General features: G+C 44.6%; 1 protein-coding gene across 4 annotated transcripts in view; it reads right to left on the reverse strand.

Moving 5' to 3' along the window:
* MYCBPAP (MYCBP associated protein) overlaps positions 1-18,634 on the reverse strand; it is an 82,887-nt gene extending 64,253 nt beyond the window's left edge. For all 4 annotated transcript variants that reach the window (XM_078872623.1, XM_078872626.1, XM_078872625.1 and 1 more), the window contains exons 1-3: positions 18,509-18,634; positions 17,130-17,220; positions 12,088-12,227 (exon numbers count right to left, since the gene is read on the reverse strand). In XM_078872623.1, the coding sequence (XP_078728749.1) occupies positions 12,088-12,227; positions 17,130-17,190 (201 nt within the window). In that variant the 5' untranslated portion in view covers positions 17,191-17,220; positions 18,509-18,634. The remainder of the gene's footprint in view (positions 1-12,087; positions 12,228-17,129; positions 17,221-18,508) is intronic.
* Between the last annotated feature and the right edge of the window lie 321 nt (positions 18,635-18,955).

The following is an 18,955-nucleotide window of genomic DNA, read 5'->3' on the forward strand; positions in this document are numbered from 1 at the left end:
CCTTGAGCGTCTCAATAACGACGGAGGCGTCTCCTGCGCACGGCTCTCCTTGCTCTGTTCCCACCTCTCGAAGCGCTGCTCCTTCTACACTGCTGCTATGATCCGATGTCTTCTTCCCAGGAACCAATCGTGTTGTGGTTGTGAACCACGAGGCTACATCCCCGGCCCAGCTGATTGTTTCCATCCGTTTCCCACCAAGCTTCCCCCCACCCCACTTGGCTAAATCATCTTCAGCTGCTACGAAATTTATCTCATTTATACTGCAGGAGGAATCCAATAAGCTACAAAGCTCTTCTTTTCACAGATGTCCAGTCTGGGCGGATCAGAAAGTTACAACAACGAACAATGCAACACACACAATAGGAGTGCAAAGTATAGGAAAGGTAAGAAAATCATTAAAAAAATAAGTAAACAAATTTTATTTTACCAGGTAAAGCCCACTGAGCTATCAGAATCTTTTTCAAAAGTAACCAGACCACAAATGATAGCTCAACAAAGTGGCTTCTCATGTGGACATTTATAGCAGCCAAATAATCTAAATGCATGTTGCTGCGTGTGGAGGGAAAAGCCAGAGGACTCGGAGAAAAAAAACACAATTTCTATGCTGGCGACCCCCAACTCCGCATCACTACCGACTCCACGAACCCACCCTTAATGTCCACACTCGTACCCTGCCGTGATGTGTGCTCGTCCTGAATTGGTTCAAATCTTTCTCGAGCTAAAATGCAGTCTGATTTAATGTTATATTCATAGAGTGCCTTCACTCAGGGCGCTCGACATCGTTTGGACAACGGTGAGAGAACATCATGCTTTAGACGGCAGGGCCATGCAAGGATTGAGGAACATTCACTCTCAGCAAAGGGCTCCACTGTGAACGTGAACTCTGGTATCACGCCGCGTCCTTGCGAGCCATTGGCCCTCATCTCTCAGCTCTGCAGGACCTCTCGACACCCCCCCCCCCAAATCACTTACTTCCAAACTCCAAATAATCCAAAATGTTGCTGCAAGACTCATAACATGAATCGTTTTATGGGACGTCACCCCACTCCTCAGATATCTCCAATATCCCCTCATAGAGTTCAGAGTAATAAACTATTAAATAATTACCCTCATCCTTTTCACCTCACTCTACTCTCATTCCCGTACTCTCAGCTCCAGCAACCACGGGCACAACTGAACCAACCTTCGCTCACCGTGCCGTCACCATTTTGTCCACTGCAGACTCTCAGGTCTAGAATTCCTTCCCCTCGACGAAGCGTGCTGCCCGTGTTCAAGTCGAGATTCTATGCCTCCCTTTGGTCCCCTGTCTATGATTGACCGTCCCTATCTAAAAAGTGACTTGAATTGCACCTTATTTGAAGAATATAAACACCTCCATTTTGTGCCTGTGATGCACATGTCGCACCTTTCTCTTGAGATGCAGTTGCATTTAGATGCTATATTAATCCAAACTATCCTATTATGATGCGTCACATGTGGAAATGCTTTCAGATGAATGGGGATGTTTGATTCATGGCCTCCTCTCCGTCTGCCAGGATAGCAATCAACATGCACACGCGGATTTCAATTCACATTGTAGTATATATTTTTCTAGAAATAGGTTGATGGAATCACAGACTCCAAACTGATTTTTGGAAGAAATGCGAATACGTACCGTACAGTTGTATGATGAGATAACGAGATGGATATTGTAGTTTTTTGTTACTTTCTTTCAACCTATCTACGTGACTTTACCGAAAGACCCAAAGAATACGAGATTGATATTCTATAATGAGAAATATATTTCTGCCAAAAACGCCATCCGATCAAAGGCAACTTTATGGTAACTTTACTTTCAAACATCCTTCCCAGTAAAAAAATGTAATATATATGCTACACGTGCTTCGAATGCGCTGTTTGCTTGTGTGTGTGTGTCTATGTCTTTGCTGTGGGAAGTGGCAGTGCAGCGGTTAGCACGCTGCGCTACGAACCCAGTAACCCGAGTTCGATTATATTATCGCTCATGGCCAAAACCAATGACGATTTTCTAAACCGAGCTTCCCCTAGGTAGACTCAGCCTCAAATTAGTACCTTGTGCGGTGTGAAAAAACCGCCACTGGGAAGAAAAAGACGGCCATGCGTAGTGCTGGCCACCCACCCCTCATGTGTCGTAGCAGCCTTCATAGGTGACCGCGAACAACACTTGGCCCAAAAGTTTGTTCAGGCTATATGCAGGATATGTGTCTTGTTTGTCATAAACCGCAAAATAAACATTGCTTTTTATCTTAAAGCTTAAACTTTAAATGCATCATGTCAATAGTGTCACATTGTGAGCCCGGGGTACTCGTGTTTGCTTATGTACATTTAAAAACACGTGCTCCTGCACGCACTTTTCGTACTGCATGCAACACATTAACCACCTTTCTCATATTTTCTACAAACAGCAGCTGAAAACTCAGAGACACAATGAATGATCATTTTGTAAGCCAATTGAATTTTGTGAAAGCAGACATTGCAAATACAAAACGTATCAGTGACAGATCTTTGTTGTCTGGGAATAAAAGCAAACTGTCTTAGGTTATTACATTTTGATTTGGCTCAATCGAATACAATATTCTCAATCAACATCAGAGGTATACAGTATCGAGATGTACTTATCATCAGAAAAAACAGAGGGCATAGTCGAAACACTCTTTTGCAATTGTGCTGCTATATTGAACTATTTTTTCTTCGTAATAATAGTAGGATTTCCGTAATCTTTTCAAAGTCACAAACTTTTCATTCAATGAGATTTAAAACAGAGAATGATTTTTACAATTCATTTTTGTTTTCCGTGAGATAGCACAACCTGGCTGAATGCAACCAATTTGACCGAAATATTTAAAGAAAACGAAGCAATTCATTTTTTTAATACAACGTCGGATGAAGTTCTCCCCCTATGCGGGTCATTTGAGCATACTTCTACAGAACAATCAGTGAAGGTTGATGCAGGAGGGATCCCCAGTACCGGTTCAAATGCCACTCACCATGGAGGTTAGCCGTATCCGGGAACTCAGTTTGGGTCGCCAGGTTGTTTGCGCAGCGTTCTAACCATTGCGGGGACCGCCGCTCCAGCCTCACGTCGTTACCGTGGCTTGAAATGTGCAACATTTTAAAAAAGACAAATGCTAATAACCTGGTTTTAAGTAAACTCAAATTAAAACCAGTTTTGCTACATCTTCTTGGTTCTGTCGGTAAAGTCACGTAGAAGGGAAATAATAAAATAATAAAAATGTAACATAATAAAATAATATAATAATATAATTCTTTTATGTTGTCTTTTTATTATTTTATTATTTCCCTTCTACGTGACTTTACCGAAAGAACCAAGAAGATGAATCCCTGCAGTCACGAAAGCTTTAAATCAGTTTGGCTTCGTTGTTTTCTTTGCATGTAAAAATAGCTAGAAGCTTTACATTACACTTTGTTTCAATGCACACATAGAATCTAAAACACATTTCAAGAAATATGTCATTAATGCAACAACAAAAACTGTAATTTTTGAAAACTGGCATTCTGCACAGGTTGGTACCTGTCAGCCTACCCTATGTCCCTGCCTTCCTGTGGCATGGTCATCGTATTTCCAAGTGTTTCGTGCTTTGGGATAGGTAGAGTATTATGAAAGTCAACTACAGACAGGGGACGCTCTTCTCGACAGGTTAGTGCTACACTGCGCTAAGAAGCCGACGACTCGAGTTAAATTCCCGCTCACGGCCAACACCAGTGACGATTATGTGAATCGTTCCTGGGCCTCCCTTAGGTCAACTCAGCCTCAAATGAGTACCTGGTGCGGTGTAAACATCGCCACCGAGGAGATACAGGCAGACGGGCGTGGTGTTGGCCACCCACCCCCTCGTGTGTCGTGTCGGCCTTCATAGGTGCTGCTCGCTAACAGCACTTGCCCCAACAGTCTGTTAAGGCTATATGGGGAATTTTTGTCTTTGTCATTTTGCTCTTTTCTACTGGCGATCCTGAGCATGTGGTGGACAATCCACACTTTCATGACTGATTCAGTTTATCCATAGGACACTCTGTTGGCAACCTAAAAGGCAGTACCTATTTTATGAACGCTATAGGCATAATGGGCAGATCCTCGACCGAGACACAAATTCGCGCCTCTTCTGATTCCGAGGCGAGTGCTTTGATCACAGCGCCACCTCGCCAGATGTGATGCAAGGAGTCCTGCTTGTTACGTTTGTTATCAATAATACCAATTCATTTAAATATGTTTGGTCATTCTTCTTAGAACTTAAGAACCCACAGGAGCATAACGGTGAGCAAAACACTAAAACCAACAACTAAATTCACCTTTACAAAAATATATTTCGTTTTTTGAAAGGGTATAACCTGACCTGGACAGTAGGCAAACATGTTGAATGGAGCGAATGGTCAGCTGTGATTGTTCACCAGACACTTACTAACCGACGGCTGGTCAAACAACAATATTGTTCAAATCACCATGCTTAACATTTCTTTATTGACAGACGCTTGCTTTCATCACGATCCACGTTGCCACGTGATCATTTGTTCTAAATTGAATGAGCTCTGCGCGTCGTTCTGCTTCTTAACTCGATGTGCTGAAGAAGTGCAAGGATGTGCCCTTGTGCACACCGTCACCTTCCTCAACGCGGTGCCATGGTGGCGAGGCTACGTCAGAAGGCCCCACTGAAAGTGGTGTCATTAAACTCCGCTGTGAAACGTCCATTCAACTACCTGGCATCTTTTCTGGAATGAACATTTAGAAGTAGGTACACCGCGCGACACTAAAGCTGTCCCCTTGGCCACAAAACCGCCACTGCACACGTGGAGAACACGTGGAGAACATAGCCACTCGAACCCTCAGGTGGCCGAGTGCCCACTTAAAAATGACAGCACGAGCCCAGCGACGATTTGTCTTCCGTGAAACGCTGGTTTCGCCTGTGCCACCCCGCATGTCCACGAGGGTTGCCACCTGTCCTCGGTGTCCCAGGATCATGATCTCTTTGGAGGCAGCTGTCTTGTAAAATCTGTAAGTTTTTACAGGACTTTCAAAAGTCCCGTGTTTTGTCAGTTGTGCAATAATACACTGTGGGATATCCTTTTCACATGACATCTCTTGTTTTTTTTTCACCTTAAAAAGGTGATAATCAAATGTCCACGCCAGGGCTGCGGCTACCCACCACAACTGCCTGTACCAGCGGTGAGTCACATGGCACTGGTGTGGTCATCCATGTGGTTCAGGGATGATCACAAATGAGTTTGTGCATCCATGGGCTACACGACTCAGTAAATGGTTGGCTCAGAAGGGCTAATGCTCTGTCAGTATGTATCTATGCAGAACTTATTTTCGCACCATACGTAGCTAACCGTGCTAATCGGAGGTGCGGGGGAAGAACAACAAACTAAACACACGAACAAATCAATTCTAGAGAAATGAGTCGGAGCATTGAACCAGCACTGCCCAAGTCCTGAGCTCGAATCTGGGTTTCAGCCATCCGCGATTAACCCACTTTTTCAGGTCCAGTAATTGGTTATATTAGCTCTGATTTATATTTACTTCATTCTTGTAACTCACTCTTGTCATTTTGGTGATCAAGGTCACTCTTGCAAACTGGACTATCCTTGTCTCTTGAGTTCTCACCTGGCTCAAAACTTGAACTTGAAACCAACAATATATATTAATTGGAAAAAGTAAAACAGTTTAGTTCATGTGTGTGTTTCGATTGTTTTGATGGCAGAAGGAAAGCAAGCAGTGAATCAAACACCCCAATTCGTCTGACATGTTCACCTTTGACACACGGCACAATGACAATTGGATTCAAAATGGAACCGCATTTCAAGACTCTGCAGAACAAGGGTGAACTAAAAATGTAACCTTAAGAGGAGACTTTTTTTTTGTTCTCCAGAGGAGGGAACAAAGAGTAACAGGCTGCAGGAGAGAAGATTACAAAGGTACCAATGAAGATGCTTCACTGAAGGAGATGGTCAGTTCTCGGCACTGAGGAATTTTCTTGAACCCACACTTGAACACGAGGAATGAATTCATATTGTGAATGGCCACATCACGAGAATAGCAGACAGCAGGCAGCAACAGATGGAGCAGTCTCCCATTCAGGGGAGGATGACTGGAGGTTTTGACATGCTGCAGTGGTAACATGTTGTCCTGTGATTCTATGCTGTGTTCATCAAACTACACTGACCAGCGTGGTGAAGTATGGTATAATAATTCCCCCCCCACCCATGACCCACACGATGTGGGGAGGCATTCATCCAGCAGTGGACTAAGAAATAAATCACACCTAGCACAGCAGCGATAACGTGGACCTCAACATGTCGAGGAGCAGCCCTCATCCAGCAGCGGATATAGGGAAGACATCATCCAGCAGTGGATTTACAAAAGCGCCATATATTATGGTTATAAGCAACATCGCCGTTGAAAAGTGCCACTGGAATTTCAGCTCAAGACACGTGCCAGGCTTACAATCACCGCAAGATTGCGAATCGTCAGGCTGCGGCTGCTCCGGCAGATGCACCCCGCGGGGCTCACCATGGCAACGCTCACATCCGAGCCGGTTTTTTTTTTACGCTTCAAGGCGGAACCATTGGGGAGAGAAGATAATCAGGCGAGGAAGGTGTTCGGCACTGACGCACACCTCCGTCACGTTATGGGGAATAAGGTGTCGCAAAATTCTGTAGCTGTGGACGCACATTTTTCATTAAAGCACAAGGGTAGCTCCTGCAGGCTTTCACGCCTGCGGTGCTGGCAGCATGCGATGACCTTTAACCCTCAAATACGAACCTCTACCTGAGCTATGTGTGCCCGCGCTGTCATGGTCTCGTCCAGCCTCAAATGCCGTACGGAATAGTATCAAAGTACAGCATACAGATACACCAAACAATATATGTCTACAGAAGCCAAACTCTCTTCTATTGTCTCCATATTGAAATAAATATGATGTCTAGGCCGTCGGCCGATTGGCTTTTCAGATCAATATTATCCAACAGCATTTGGTTTCAGCAAGGAGACGCTGTGCAGATGTCGACCTTCTGGGTCTCAACAGGAGTCAGGCTTGTTCAACAAACGCTGCTGGGTTACTGGATCTTATTTGCAAGATCATTCCAGCTCGACTATCGGGCCCTGTTCAACACAGCAATCAATATTTTATTATCAACCCTGGAAAGTCAACAGGGCCCAAGAAACAAATATTTTTAAAAATATATTTGTGGAGACCCACACAGAGTGTTGCTTACATATGCTTTGAACAGCAGTGATCCACAGCAATGCATAATGAGATATACATGCTGCCGATAGAAATAAATTATGTGGTGATACTGAATTGGCAGTGGTGCACAGGCACAAATAACAATTAAAACTCAACAACATAAAAAAATGCATACAATCAGTGACATTTTGAGCAATGACCCTTCTTCACAGTACACAGAGAGGCCAGCGAGGGAGAGTGATTTATAAGGTCGCAAATATTAAGACATTGTGATGCTATTCTCCATATGTCTATGCCATCAAGACGCGGTTTGACAAAGGGCTGCAATAAATGAGATATAACTGGTTGCGAGTGACTGATGTTCATTGTGATCATTTTCTCGAAGGGCTAGAGAGCTGACATTTGGTATAAATGTAGTGAAGTCTATGCTCCGAGCGAGAAACATCCTCTGCCTAGTGACCGACTGCCTCGAAAAAGAAAGCCCATTGTTTCTGTGCAGCGCTTTGAGACTCGGGCGCATATAGGTGCCATACAACATTGCATTGCACATGTAAACCGACCTAGCATGCATAATAAAACAATAAATGAAGCATACGAACAATCATACATCAGGATGTATGTAGAACTTTGCTTTCACACCGTACGTAGCCAACCGTGCTAGGCGGAGGTGCTTGAACTGGTCTCAAGAGTAAACGGAATTGTTTAACATTACTACGAACGGACAGCACCGTGGTTTACAATTACAACGCGTTCGTCCGCCATGTGTTCCAAACTCAGCTAAAATCTGCAGGAAATGTTTTACAAAAAATAAAAAAATTATCACGCGACAATTAAACGACACAGACGCGCGGGGCTCATGTGCGGACGACGTAGGCGTGTCAAAACCTGCCTCAATTAGCGCAGATGGACAGCTACAAACTCGGACGTATTAGGCAGCACTAAATGATTATGCTAGCCTCAGGGCATGGCCACATGACACAGATTTGCAGACATTTTTGTTCCGAGTGACAAAAGGTCATTCGCGGTGCAGATAGAGTACACCATCCGTGCGATTAATTCCACGGGCACCAGTCAAATTGGAGGTGTTTTTCATTGGAATATCCTTCCCGAAGGCCACGTGCATGTGACCACAATTAAATGTTGGACACTCGGCTCACTGTGCGTAAAGGTGGCCTTTGCGCATAGCCGAGTGAGAGGCCTGGCGGGTCGCATGGGCGGAGTGCGAGGGCTATTTTTAGCGAGTCACGCTGTACAATTAAATGTTGGACACTCAGCCCCACTATGCGTGAAGGTGGCCTTTGCGCATCGCTAGTGATAGACCTGGCGAGCCGCGTGGGCAGAGTGCGAGGGCTATTTTTTGCCAGCCCCGATGTACAATTAAATGTCTACCCCGAGCTGTGGGTCATTCTTTTCTTAAACAGTTGCCAGCAACCCCCGTAGGGAGGGGGAGGTGGGTCTTGGTGCCGATGGAATACTCTGTAAGTGGCATGGAAAAAGGAGTTAATCACTTTCACATTGCTCAATTATTCGTGTCACGAGGCAAGATCGCTCTTCAGCAGGAAAAAAAACAAGCGGATATCATATGCACAAGCTAAACTGCTGTGCAACATCTAGGAACGTTGACGTTGTGTTTTAAAGAAACCCGTAAGTCAATGGTGTTCATCCCATGCAGAGACTGTCATGGGAATGAGGAATATCCGCCACTGGCTCAAAGCCACCAAAGGAGATGAGCGCTGCTCCACTGCCAGCTTGACTTGTACAAATAAAGCAACAAGAGTAGACCGCAATCAGAAGCGAGAATTAATAATGGTAATAAACTGCTTGGCAAGTTTTACACCAAACACTCAATTTAGACACTTTGACAATGGATGAACTCAACGCACACTAAAAATCCATCTTCTTGGTGCCACATTAAAACTGTGGCAGAATGCCAGGCATGAGCAGCAAGCGAGTTGCATCTGCCGAGCGGGCTGATTAATGAAGACCGCTGATACACAACCTAAAACAGGGCTTTGCCAGAACCACTCATTAGCACGCCACACAGAACACAAAGAACCTCTCTTTAATGAATCAGGGAAAGAAATCAGCGAGTCTAAAAATGTATGGATAATGCTTGCTAATTGTATTTCCCAGTGGCTTACATTTCCCAGTAGCAATTGAAATCCTGTCGAAAGTCAATGTTGATAATGTATTTAAATCTGAGCGAGAATCACTCTGTAGCTGGGCACAGGAATAAACGAACTAAGCAAAGATAGACGTAACAAATTGTTCACTCTTGACTTAAAGCTTTCTTGACTGCAGGAATTCATATTCTTTGGGTCTTTCGGTAACGCTACGTACCGGAAAAAAAATGTTCATTGTTCAACATTGAGCAAACACCGAGCGATAATGCAATCAATAAATGCATGCATCTTTACACCTAAATTAATAGCCTTCATGAACCCCCGAGGCTACTTGACTATGACCTCTATGGCTGCTTGACCCCAACTTTAACAGGATCAGTGTCTTGCTATTTCGTACGGCATCTTGAGATGCAGTTGCACTTCAATGCCATTTAAATACAAATCGTATTGTATTTTGGGGAGGCGGTAGCAGGTAATGTGCGTGGTGTTTCTCATTTGGATGAGCACAACATGGCACAGTCGTTCTATTCCTGGCCACTATTAACATTGGCAGCAATTGCTATGAAAGCCCGTCCTGGGCCTCCTGTAGGTTAACTCAGTCTCAAATGTGCAGCTGCTGCAGTTTATAAACACGTGGATTTTTTTGTGGATTGTTTTCAAATTATCTGGTTTCCTACCAGATGTCAAACACACCTTAAAATTGAACTGGGCAAACATACTAATGCAGGTCCCTAACCCTAACACTATATCTCAAGAATCAATGAGGATTTCCTAAAATAAATTACATTCCAGTATAAATGACTGCATCACAATACACACAGCGTCCTGTCAGAACATAAGCCGAGATTGCTCTCGCATGCATCGCGTAGACCCACAAATCCAGCATGGCATCAGCAGTCAGGCCACATTAATCCACCCATCGCATAAAAATATGGCAGCTTCAAAAGCCTAGGATAAACAGGTGCTAATACATTGTCCGGACAGCCTTGAATAATTAGGTGCCACGTGGTATTAGCGAACACATATTAAGGCCTGAGTGGTGCATGAGCAGTGGTGTGGCGAGGACCATGCCAGGCTGATTTTGTCTTTCCAGTGCTGATGTGCCAGGCCCTCATTTAAGGTTGAGTTGAGGAGGCCGAGGATCAATTCAGAATTCACCTGACGCTGATACTAGCTATGGCCGTGAATCACATCAAATGGCTGGGTTTGTAAAACTATGCCGACCACTGCGCCACCGCTCCCCCTATCGCACACAGACACACACATGCACGCACGTGCGCACAAGCACATTTACACGCTGTAGCCGACTGAAATATTTTCAAACGAGAACAAGACACTGAAGCACATGCATTATCTTTTAAAGCTCTTTGCTGGCAGTATTCCAGAGGTTGCTTCAATATTGACAGCACTGTGAAGTGAACAACTAAATTTACATACAATTTACTATATTGCTATGAAAATCACAAAACAGTACTTGGCAAATGTGAACTGCATTTGAAATGTGTTTTTTTGTAACACAGCACATTATACAGGTGGTGTGTAACAATGTATATGGATCATGCAGATACACTCAAAACGAAACACTTTACACAGAGTATACACCATCTTCAGGTCAGCTTTCAGATCTTCCATGGACTCATCCCTGCGTATAGCCGCCCTCTTCTCACTCGACTCCCCTTTGATCTCTCTCCACTCCAGTCACCAAGGTCTTTAGCCAAAACTCTCAACTGACCTCTAAAATGGGGGGTCGCTCCTTCTCTGCTGCTGCTCATAGGGTCTGGATTTCCGCTGCTGAATGAAGGCCTCGCACCAACGCCATGTCGTCCATGGAGGTTATTTCACCACGCTTCACCATACCGATTCGTTTGAGTTAATTAATGAGCGGGGCAGAACCCATTCAGATGCCGCTCTCTAGCCCATCGAGAAACTGCACCACCATTCCCCATCGAGTATTAGGGTAGTGCCAATATTTTAACACATATCAAAATATCCATCCTAAATGTTATAGGCTCACATAATCAATCACTTTGTCAGCCTGTAAACATCCCAAATGATAACAGCTACATTTTCTGGTGTCATTGAAAATAGTGCAAGGCTGCAGTCAGTGGTTCATGGGGCAAGAATGCCACTGAAACTGTTCACAAAGAGTCATCTCCTATTAGCATGCATTACAAGGATCAAATGAACATTTTGGAAGCCTGTTGATCCATGTGCGCCTGAAGAGCATTTGCACAAAGGCCCCTCTCTCGTTTCAAACTCTTGTCACTCCATTTTCTCCCTACGTTTCTATTTACTTGATCTTTAAGCAACACCTTAGGAAGCGTTGAATGTATGATGCAGTGTAAGATGCAGCGCCAAATGTGCATCCGTATCAACCCTTGCAACGTTCCTTCAGGTGAAAAAAGACGATTGCTTGTATTGCGATCGAAACGTCGTGATATTATTATTATTTTGATGATTTTTTCTACGTGGCTTTACCGAAAGGCCCAAATAATAGGTATATTATTACTAACTACTCAGGCAAATCATTGTTTCTTTCCCTGTGAAGTCTTTTCATATATCACAATAAATCAAGCGTTATTGCAGTATCTGAAGCATCTGGTGAATAAGGTTTAAATATTGCTCCTTACCTTCACATATGCGTTGTAATCCCTGACATCGTAATAAAGTCGCATTTGTCAACACCACCACCATCAGCATCATTGTCGTCATCATCTTATAATCATCTCCGCCGGTCGGTTTACCTTTGCCAGGTCTTCCCTAAGCACTGCCAAGGCCTGAATGTCATCCCCACTCAAGATGTGACTGCTGGCAGATTCCTCCAGGATGGGTGTCGTCACTTCTTCCAGCGAAGGCTTGGTAGCTGCTTTGCGTTTGTCCAAAACTGCGGAGAAAACACACGAACGTTTAAATTCACTGCCTTAAAGCAGGTGAAAAACCATTTCCAGAGGAGCTATGCATGCACAGACATGCACAAAAATCATCCATATAGCGAGGTGCTGTTAGCGAGTGCAGCGTAGCGCTAACCGCTACACCACCACTCCCCACACACACACTCACGGATGGACGCACTCTCCTCTTGGACTGCCATGTCTTCGTCAGTCTATCGGCCATCATCTCTACGAGTGATGTGCCCTGCACAAGCAACGCTGTTTTTGTCCTCTGATCCATGCGTGTCTCTCGGTGTCATACCCAGGATGCATCTCTCCATGTTCATTGCGTACATTTCTGCTTTTGTTCCGTGCATTTTGTCACAGTCCATGGTTTTGATCCATGTCGTAGCAGGTAATTTGCATCGACTGAAAAATTTTCCGCACAATGGGATGCCACTGTTCATTGTCAAGTTACTTCCAAAAGGACCCCATCCTACTCTTGCCTACCTCTTTAGTTGATCGCGGTGTTACCAATGATTGTTTCCTGGTCCACAAGTACATACGCTGCTGTGTTTTACAGCCGTGTCTCTCCAACAATGATTCTCTTTTCTTCAGCGTGACTTTTCTTTCACCTCGCATTTATATTGAGCCTCACTTACAGCCCTCTTTAAGTCCTTCAATCATTATCCGTCATCCATTACCATCGGCTATTATGATGACACTGACATTGTTCAATCTGACATGGTTAATACTTTCACCACTGATGCCTTTATTTCTCCAATCAAACTCTCAGTAAATAACTCCCAGTGTCAATACAAATATCCATAGTAATGGCATATACCTATGGGCCTTTAATTCTTCACCTCAATTCTGTCTCCCCTCTTGAACAGAAGAGCGATTGAGCCAGAAACACTCCAATTACAACTACAATTACCAAAGATGGTGCTGTTTCTCAGAACCTGCTGTAGGCTGATAACTGTCACGTGGCTTTGCACCCATAGCCCAAGCAGAGGCAGCAAAACTGCCGTGAGTGACGAAGCAAAATAAGAAACCTCTATCTAGTCAATATTTCACTGATGAGATCAAAGGGCACTCGGAGAACAATTTACCAGCATGTATTTTTAGGATGTCATTAATGGGTTTTTTTGTATGTATTTGTATTCAGTATAGTATCACAATGTTTGTGCGTCATTGTATCTGCTGCTGTTGTTTTTTATGTCAACTTACACCAGATGACTGTGAAAATAAATAGTTTAAACACAAGGGGGGGGGGGCATGGTTGTTAAATCTTTTCATATTTGTTGTTGTTGTTGCTGTCGCTTTGAAAGCAAGTGTAGCCGACAATCGCTATGCACAGGAAATAGTATATTCATCTGAGAAACTCCGTTTTCATGAAGACTACAAAGACCCGTGATTAATCGCTTTGAAACTTACCAGACCGCTTACGAATATCAGTGCCCTGATCTGTATAATGTTTGTGCAAATAGTCTACAAAACACTTTTTGCAAAGTCTTTTTTTTTCCTTCCAATTACTGGCTGTACAAGGTCAATTAGCGCATGTGCGTAAGAACGAAGTTAAAGAGAGCAACTTTCATACTATATTGTGGCTTACATCAACGTTTTAAAAATAAGAATAGGTTTTACCCTTTCTGGCAATAAAACAGGGGGTGTATAGATGCCCAAACACACACCCACTTAATACAAGAAGAAGTAACACTTCGTAAATAGTTTTGTTGCAACATGCAACGTTTTCCGAACCTGGTTTGAAATGCGTGCCCATTGTATGAAGTACACCGATTGGCAGAACGGAGTCACGTGGTCACCAGAAATACTCAATCCAGCATTGGTGATTTTTTTATGGTTGTGTCAGCATGAGAATATTTAGTGAGATTAGATTAACCAAGTTTTATACAAGCAAATTGTACAACCCACCTTAGTCCAAATATTGTCTTGCATTCACCTTATTGCTACTAAATTGCGAAGTTATTTTGTAATAGGCTGACCAGGTGCCTTTCCTCGCCACAACTAAATTGAGGCTCCTTCCATCGACTGGCTTGTCAGCTGCTATTGTTTGATAGAGACATATTATTTACTATTTTTCTTTTTACTAAACCACACTGGCTGTTTCGCAGCTGGTGATTTTGACGATGACCAAGCTTGTCATCGATCGCCTAAGAAAATTGGCTTGATGGACGGATGACATTCCATCAGCATTCTTTTTTCTGCTTCAATTCATAAATTCCACAGGCCCCCAACCGCATTCACCTTCTGATGAAATGCAATCACCACGGACTGTGTGCAAGCCAGCTTTCCAATGTGATTTCAGCAGTGGACCAAAAGCCTGCACCCTCTTCCACACCTTTGGACACTTTGCCTGATTAAACATTCACTCGGCTCAATAAAACCAGCAACAAACAATCTTACACACTGCCAATCATTCTTAACATCACAGCAATAGCAATTACTCCCGTGTTGTGCACACCGTGCAAAGTTGACCGCGATTAATAAACAAAACAAAAACGTTCCCACTCTTAGTGGGTGTGACAAGACGATCGATCAATTTACTTAGACGTGAACGAGAGCAGGTCGGAGTGCTCTTGAAATTGTTTAACTTCATAATTAAAAGCAGCAAACCACCAATATGCTTGGAGAGGAAAGTGTTTTTTTTTAAATTAGTATACAGCATATATTGCCTGCTATGATCTATGTATCGGTAACGTGGACAATGACAAAGAAAATTGAAGAAAAGATAAAGTGCGCAAAGAAGCATGGAGAGGTGGGGCATGCTTGTAATTACGCTGATATACAGGAAGCGGGTCACATGGATTGGAGAACATACACAAGTTAGAGACGTCATAAAGACTGTAAGGAAATGACGTGAACTTGAGCAAGACATGTCGCTCTAAGAAATAATGGCCGGTGGTCGAGACTAATGTTGAAATGGCAGCCAAAGGAGGGAATGCAACCGACAGAGCATCGACTCTGAGAGATCGAGTAACAACATCAGCTCGCGTGCAGAAGAGACATGGGATTGTTGCATCAAGTGACCATGACAGACAGTGATGGTTTCTGGCGTCCTCCTTCAAAACACTTCTGGTGATGCATCACTTATTTTAAAGTGTTATGCATCACCAGCCACGATTTGCCAAAGTTCAAATCAAACTGCAACTTCTCTACTCATCTTCGGAGGGAAGTTGAATATTCGTAAGTGTTGCAAGATGCATACTTTCCATGCAAACATAATCTATCCGTGTGTGTGTGTGTGATGACAAATGGGCACGATTGAAGGATTAATTTTCTAATACCACCACACTCTGCTCAACCTATAGCACCATCTTCTTCTGCTGATTCTCCAACAATCTCATTCTGCAGTGCTCACATCTCAGTCCTAAGCATTGCACAGGTTTTGAGCCAGCTTAATCCATCACTGCTTTACAAATGTCTCCTTGTAGAATATGTGAACTGCACTGCCCTGTTACTTGCCCAGCTGATATTAAGCCACATTCACATCTTGATTAAATGGCTAAAATATATCGCCTCGGGCATTTTCCCCCATTGCTTGTGATGGAGACATTGGGAAGCCCTCCGATCGGAGAGCTATAACGGTACAGCACAACCGCAGAAACCTACACCATCGCACATTGTAAAGTGTGGGGTTTTTTTCCCACGAATGATCATTTCAAAATGAACATTCAAAAACATTTGAATAGAAATCTATCCAGATAACTATGCAATTTTCCCCCACAGCTTGTAAGAAGCATGTGCTTTTACACGCTTCATGGCCAGATTCTAAATCGCATCCTTTTCATCCCTGTGGCTTAAAATACAAGCATAAAATGTGCATTTGTCTGCACAATTTTAGGTACAGCGTGTACTGCATTGTGTGGAGTATCACCTGGAATCACAGTGGACGAGAAGTAGGTCACATAGTCCATAACACAACAGTGTCAAATTACTTTCTTTTTTGTCACAATTCAATGTGCAGGTCACCATTGTGCTTGGAATATGGGAGCTTTCATCGCACTGTGTTAAATGCTACATCTTGGTTTGTCTATTCACGTCCAACATGTGTATGCCTGCTTGCATTACCAAAATGTGAGCATTCATTCCCCCTACGAACAGCCATTCCCCGTGCTAGCAATCGATCGCTGGACATTACTCCCATGTGTGTTACATCCCCATACGAATATTAAATCGTTGCATGTTCGTTTGTTGTCATACGTGTTTAGTCTTCCTTTGCACACATCTTGTACCCCTCTGACATTTCCCTGTGCCCTTCACGGCTCTGGACATTGGGCGGCTGCCGTGACCACCCAGCCACGAAGTGTGTGCGCTGCCGAGTCTGTGTCTAACGATCCACGATTGAGGGATCGTGTCTGTGTCTAACATTCCCTGCTTGAGGGATCGTGGCAGCTGTCTCTCTGTGCGTGCCTCTAAGACCGTCGATATTACTCTGTGTATTTCTGTGTTTTTGCCTCCGTCTCAGTTACCGGTCTCTCTGCCTTTCTTCTGTGTTTCTCTGTGTCTGTCTCTCTGTGTAGCTACAGTATGTCTCTGTGAATGTCACCCTCTCTGAGATTCACTGTTTCTGCGTTGACTCGTATCGGTGTCTCTGCACCTGTCTTTGGTTTCCCTGCAATCGTCCGCTTGTGTGTAGAACTTCTCTTGCACAGTACGTAGCCGACCGTGCTAATCGGAGGTGCTTGCATGATACCAGTGCCAATGTTACACCGTGCCGCGCCACCGATCAGCACGGTTGGCTCCGTACGGTGCGAGAGAAGTTCAGCGTATGTACGTGCGGTGCCCCTGACGGCATTGTGGCCTCAGCAGCTAATTTGATTGTTCACCGGCTCTCGTTGGCCGTGTGTTGTGTGTGCGCATTCAGCTTTCATTCCCTCTCAGTCCCCCGTCACCTGTGCTTGGGCTCCTGGAGGCCCCATCCCTCCTCGCTCTGCTCACAGCGCGATTCATCATCGTGACCCCACACACGGGACGGAGGTCAAACTGTGAACACAAACAGGTGAGGGTGGCACAACGATCACACAATGTGCACACATTGTTTGTCAATTCCACCGCTTGATGAGGGCTTCCCCCGCTTCTCGTGGGTCGTGGGGATTATTTGGACATACTTCACCACGCTGGTCAGCGAATTGTTGGACTGTACATTACACATGTGCTCCCATTCAATAAACGATCATACATCACACGACGTGTGTGTAATAATCGTACATCATAAATAATCATACAACGTTCATGCGAATATCATACAACGGCCACAATTGTACTACAATCACATAAAACACACACAGCGACTAATGTACAAAACATACAACGCTTACCCTATTATCGCAACTTACTGCACGTGACACCCATACAACACACCACTATCAGACACATACAACATATCTCAATGCTGGTAGCAGCACAATCACACGAGCACAATCGCGGCCGTCTGGAACGCTCTTCCTTCCGATGTTAGGAAGCCACTGGAGCTTTGCACTTTTAACTCAAACTAATGTCTTTAGAACTACTCTGTGTGTTTAGTGTGTCCCTTTCCCGCACCTCCGATGAACACGGTTGGCGACGTACGGCGCGAAATAATGTCAACATACATACAACATACAAACATGCGTCCGACATGCAATCATAACGTCACACATCACGCACGATACAAATCGCAATCAAGGGCACACGGATACCATTCTCCTCTTCACCTGTGCCGTGGTGTTGCATGCTCTGACAATAGCACGACGATCATTAATCACGTCACATAGCTCACACTATCGTACGCGCAATATGAATGCACGGCGTTCATCTGACATAGACTTTACTCTTATGCCAGGCTAGGTGCACGTTGCATCCTCGCAAACACAATCACAGCAGACACAATCACATACACTTCGACGCGTTGTGACGGCAGGTGTTTTGAGCGATACTCGAGAAGACAGTGGAGTATTGCCGGCGCTATGCCCGGCCGCCTTTGTCTCCCCAGTGCTGATGTTTTACACACAGCGCCAGGTACTCATTTGAGGCTGCGTAGACCTAAGGGAGGTACAGCTACGACCGGTTCAGACGTCACTCGCTGCTGTTAGCCGTGAACGGGAATCAAAGTCGCCACGTACAGCAAAAGATGCCATTCGCGGTGACGTTCACGTCGCCGCAGTGTTTGTGCCAGGCTAGGTGCACTTCCAATGGACACACTCGCTCGTTTACACAAGCTAACACACACACTCCACAGTCCACACGAACACCCTCACACACAACACACACACACCACGCACACTTTACTTACACACACAAACAACAACAAGCGGCGGTGACGTCCCCACGGCGCTGGTGCCAGGCTAGGTGCACATTGACGTGCGCGCACTCAACGGGGTTGTTGGAGGCCGCCGCGAGGCGAATGCAGGCCGCGGCGTCCTTCCTGTTGCCATGGGCACGGCACGTGCCGCCGTGCCCATGGCAACACATTTACATGGTGCACCCAAATGGAAACCACGCGCACACATTTACATGGTGCACCCAATTACAAACCACGCGCACACATTTACATGGTACACCCAAATACAAACCACGCGCACACATTTACAAGTTGCACCCAAATAAAAACCACGCGCACACATTTACATGGTACACCCAAATACAAACCACGCCCACACATTTACATGGTGCACCCAATTACAAACCACGCGCACACATTTACAAGTTGCACCCAATTGGAAACCACGCGCACACATTT

Source organism: Lampetra fluviatilis, chromosome 35 (assembly GCF_964198595.1).
Source record: "Lampetra fluviatilis chromosome 35, kcLamFluv1.1, whole genome shotgun sequence".
In the NCBI taxonomy this organism is placed as follows: Eukaryota; Metazoa; Chordata; class Hyperoartia; order Petromyzontiformes; family Petromyzontidae; genus Lampetra; species Lampetra fluviatilis.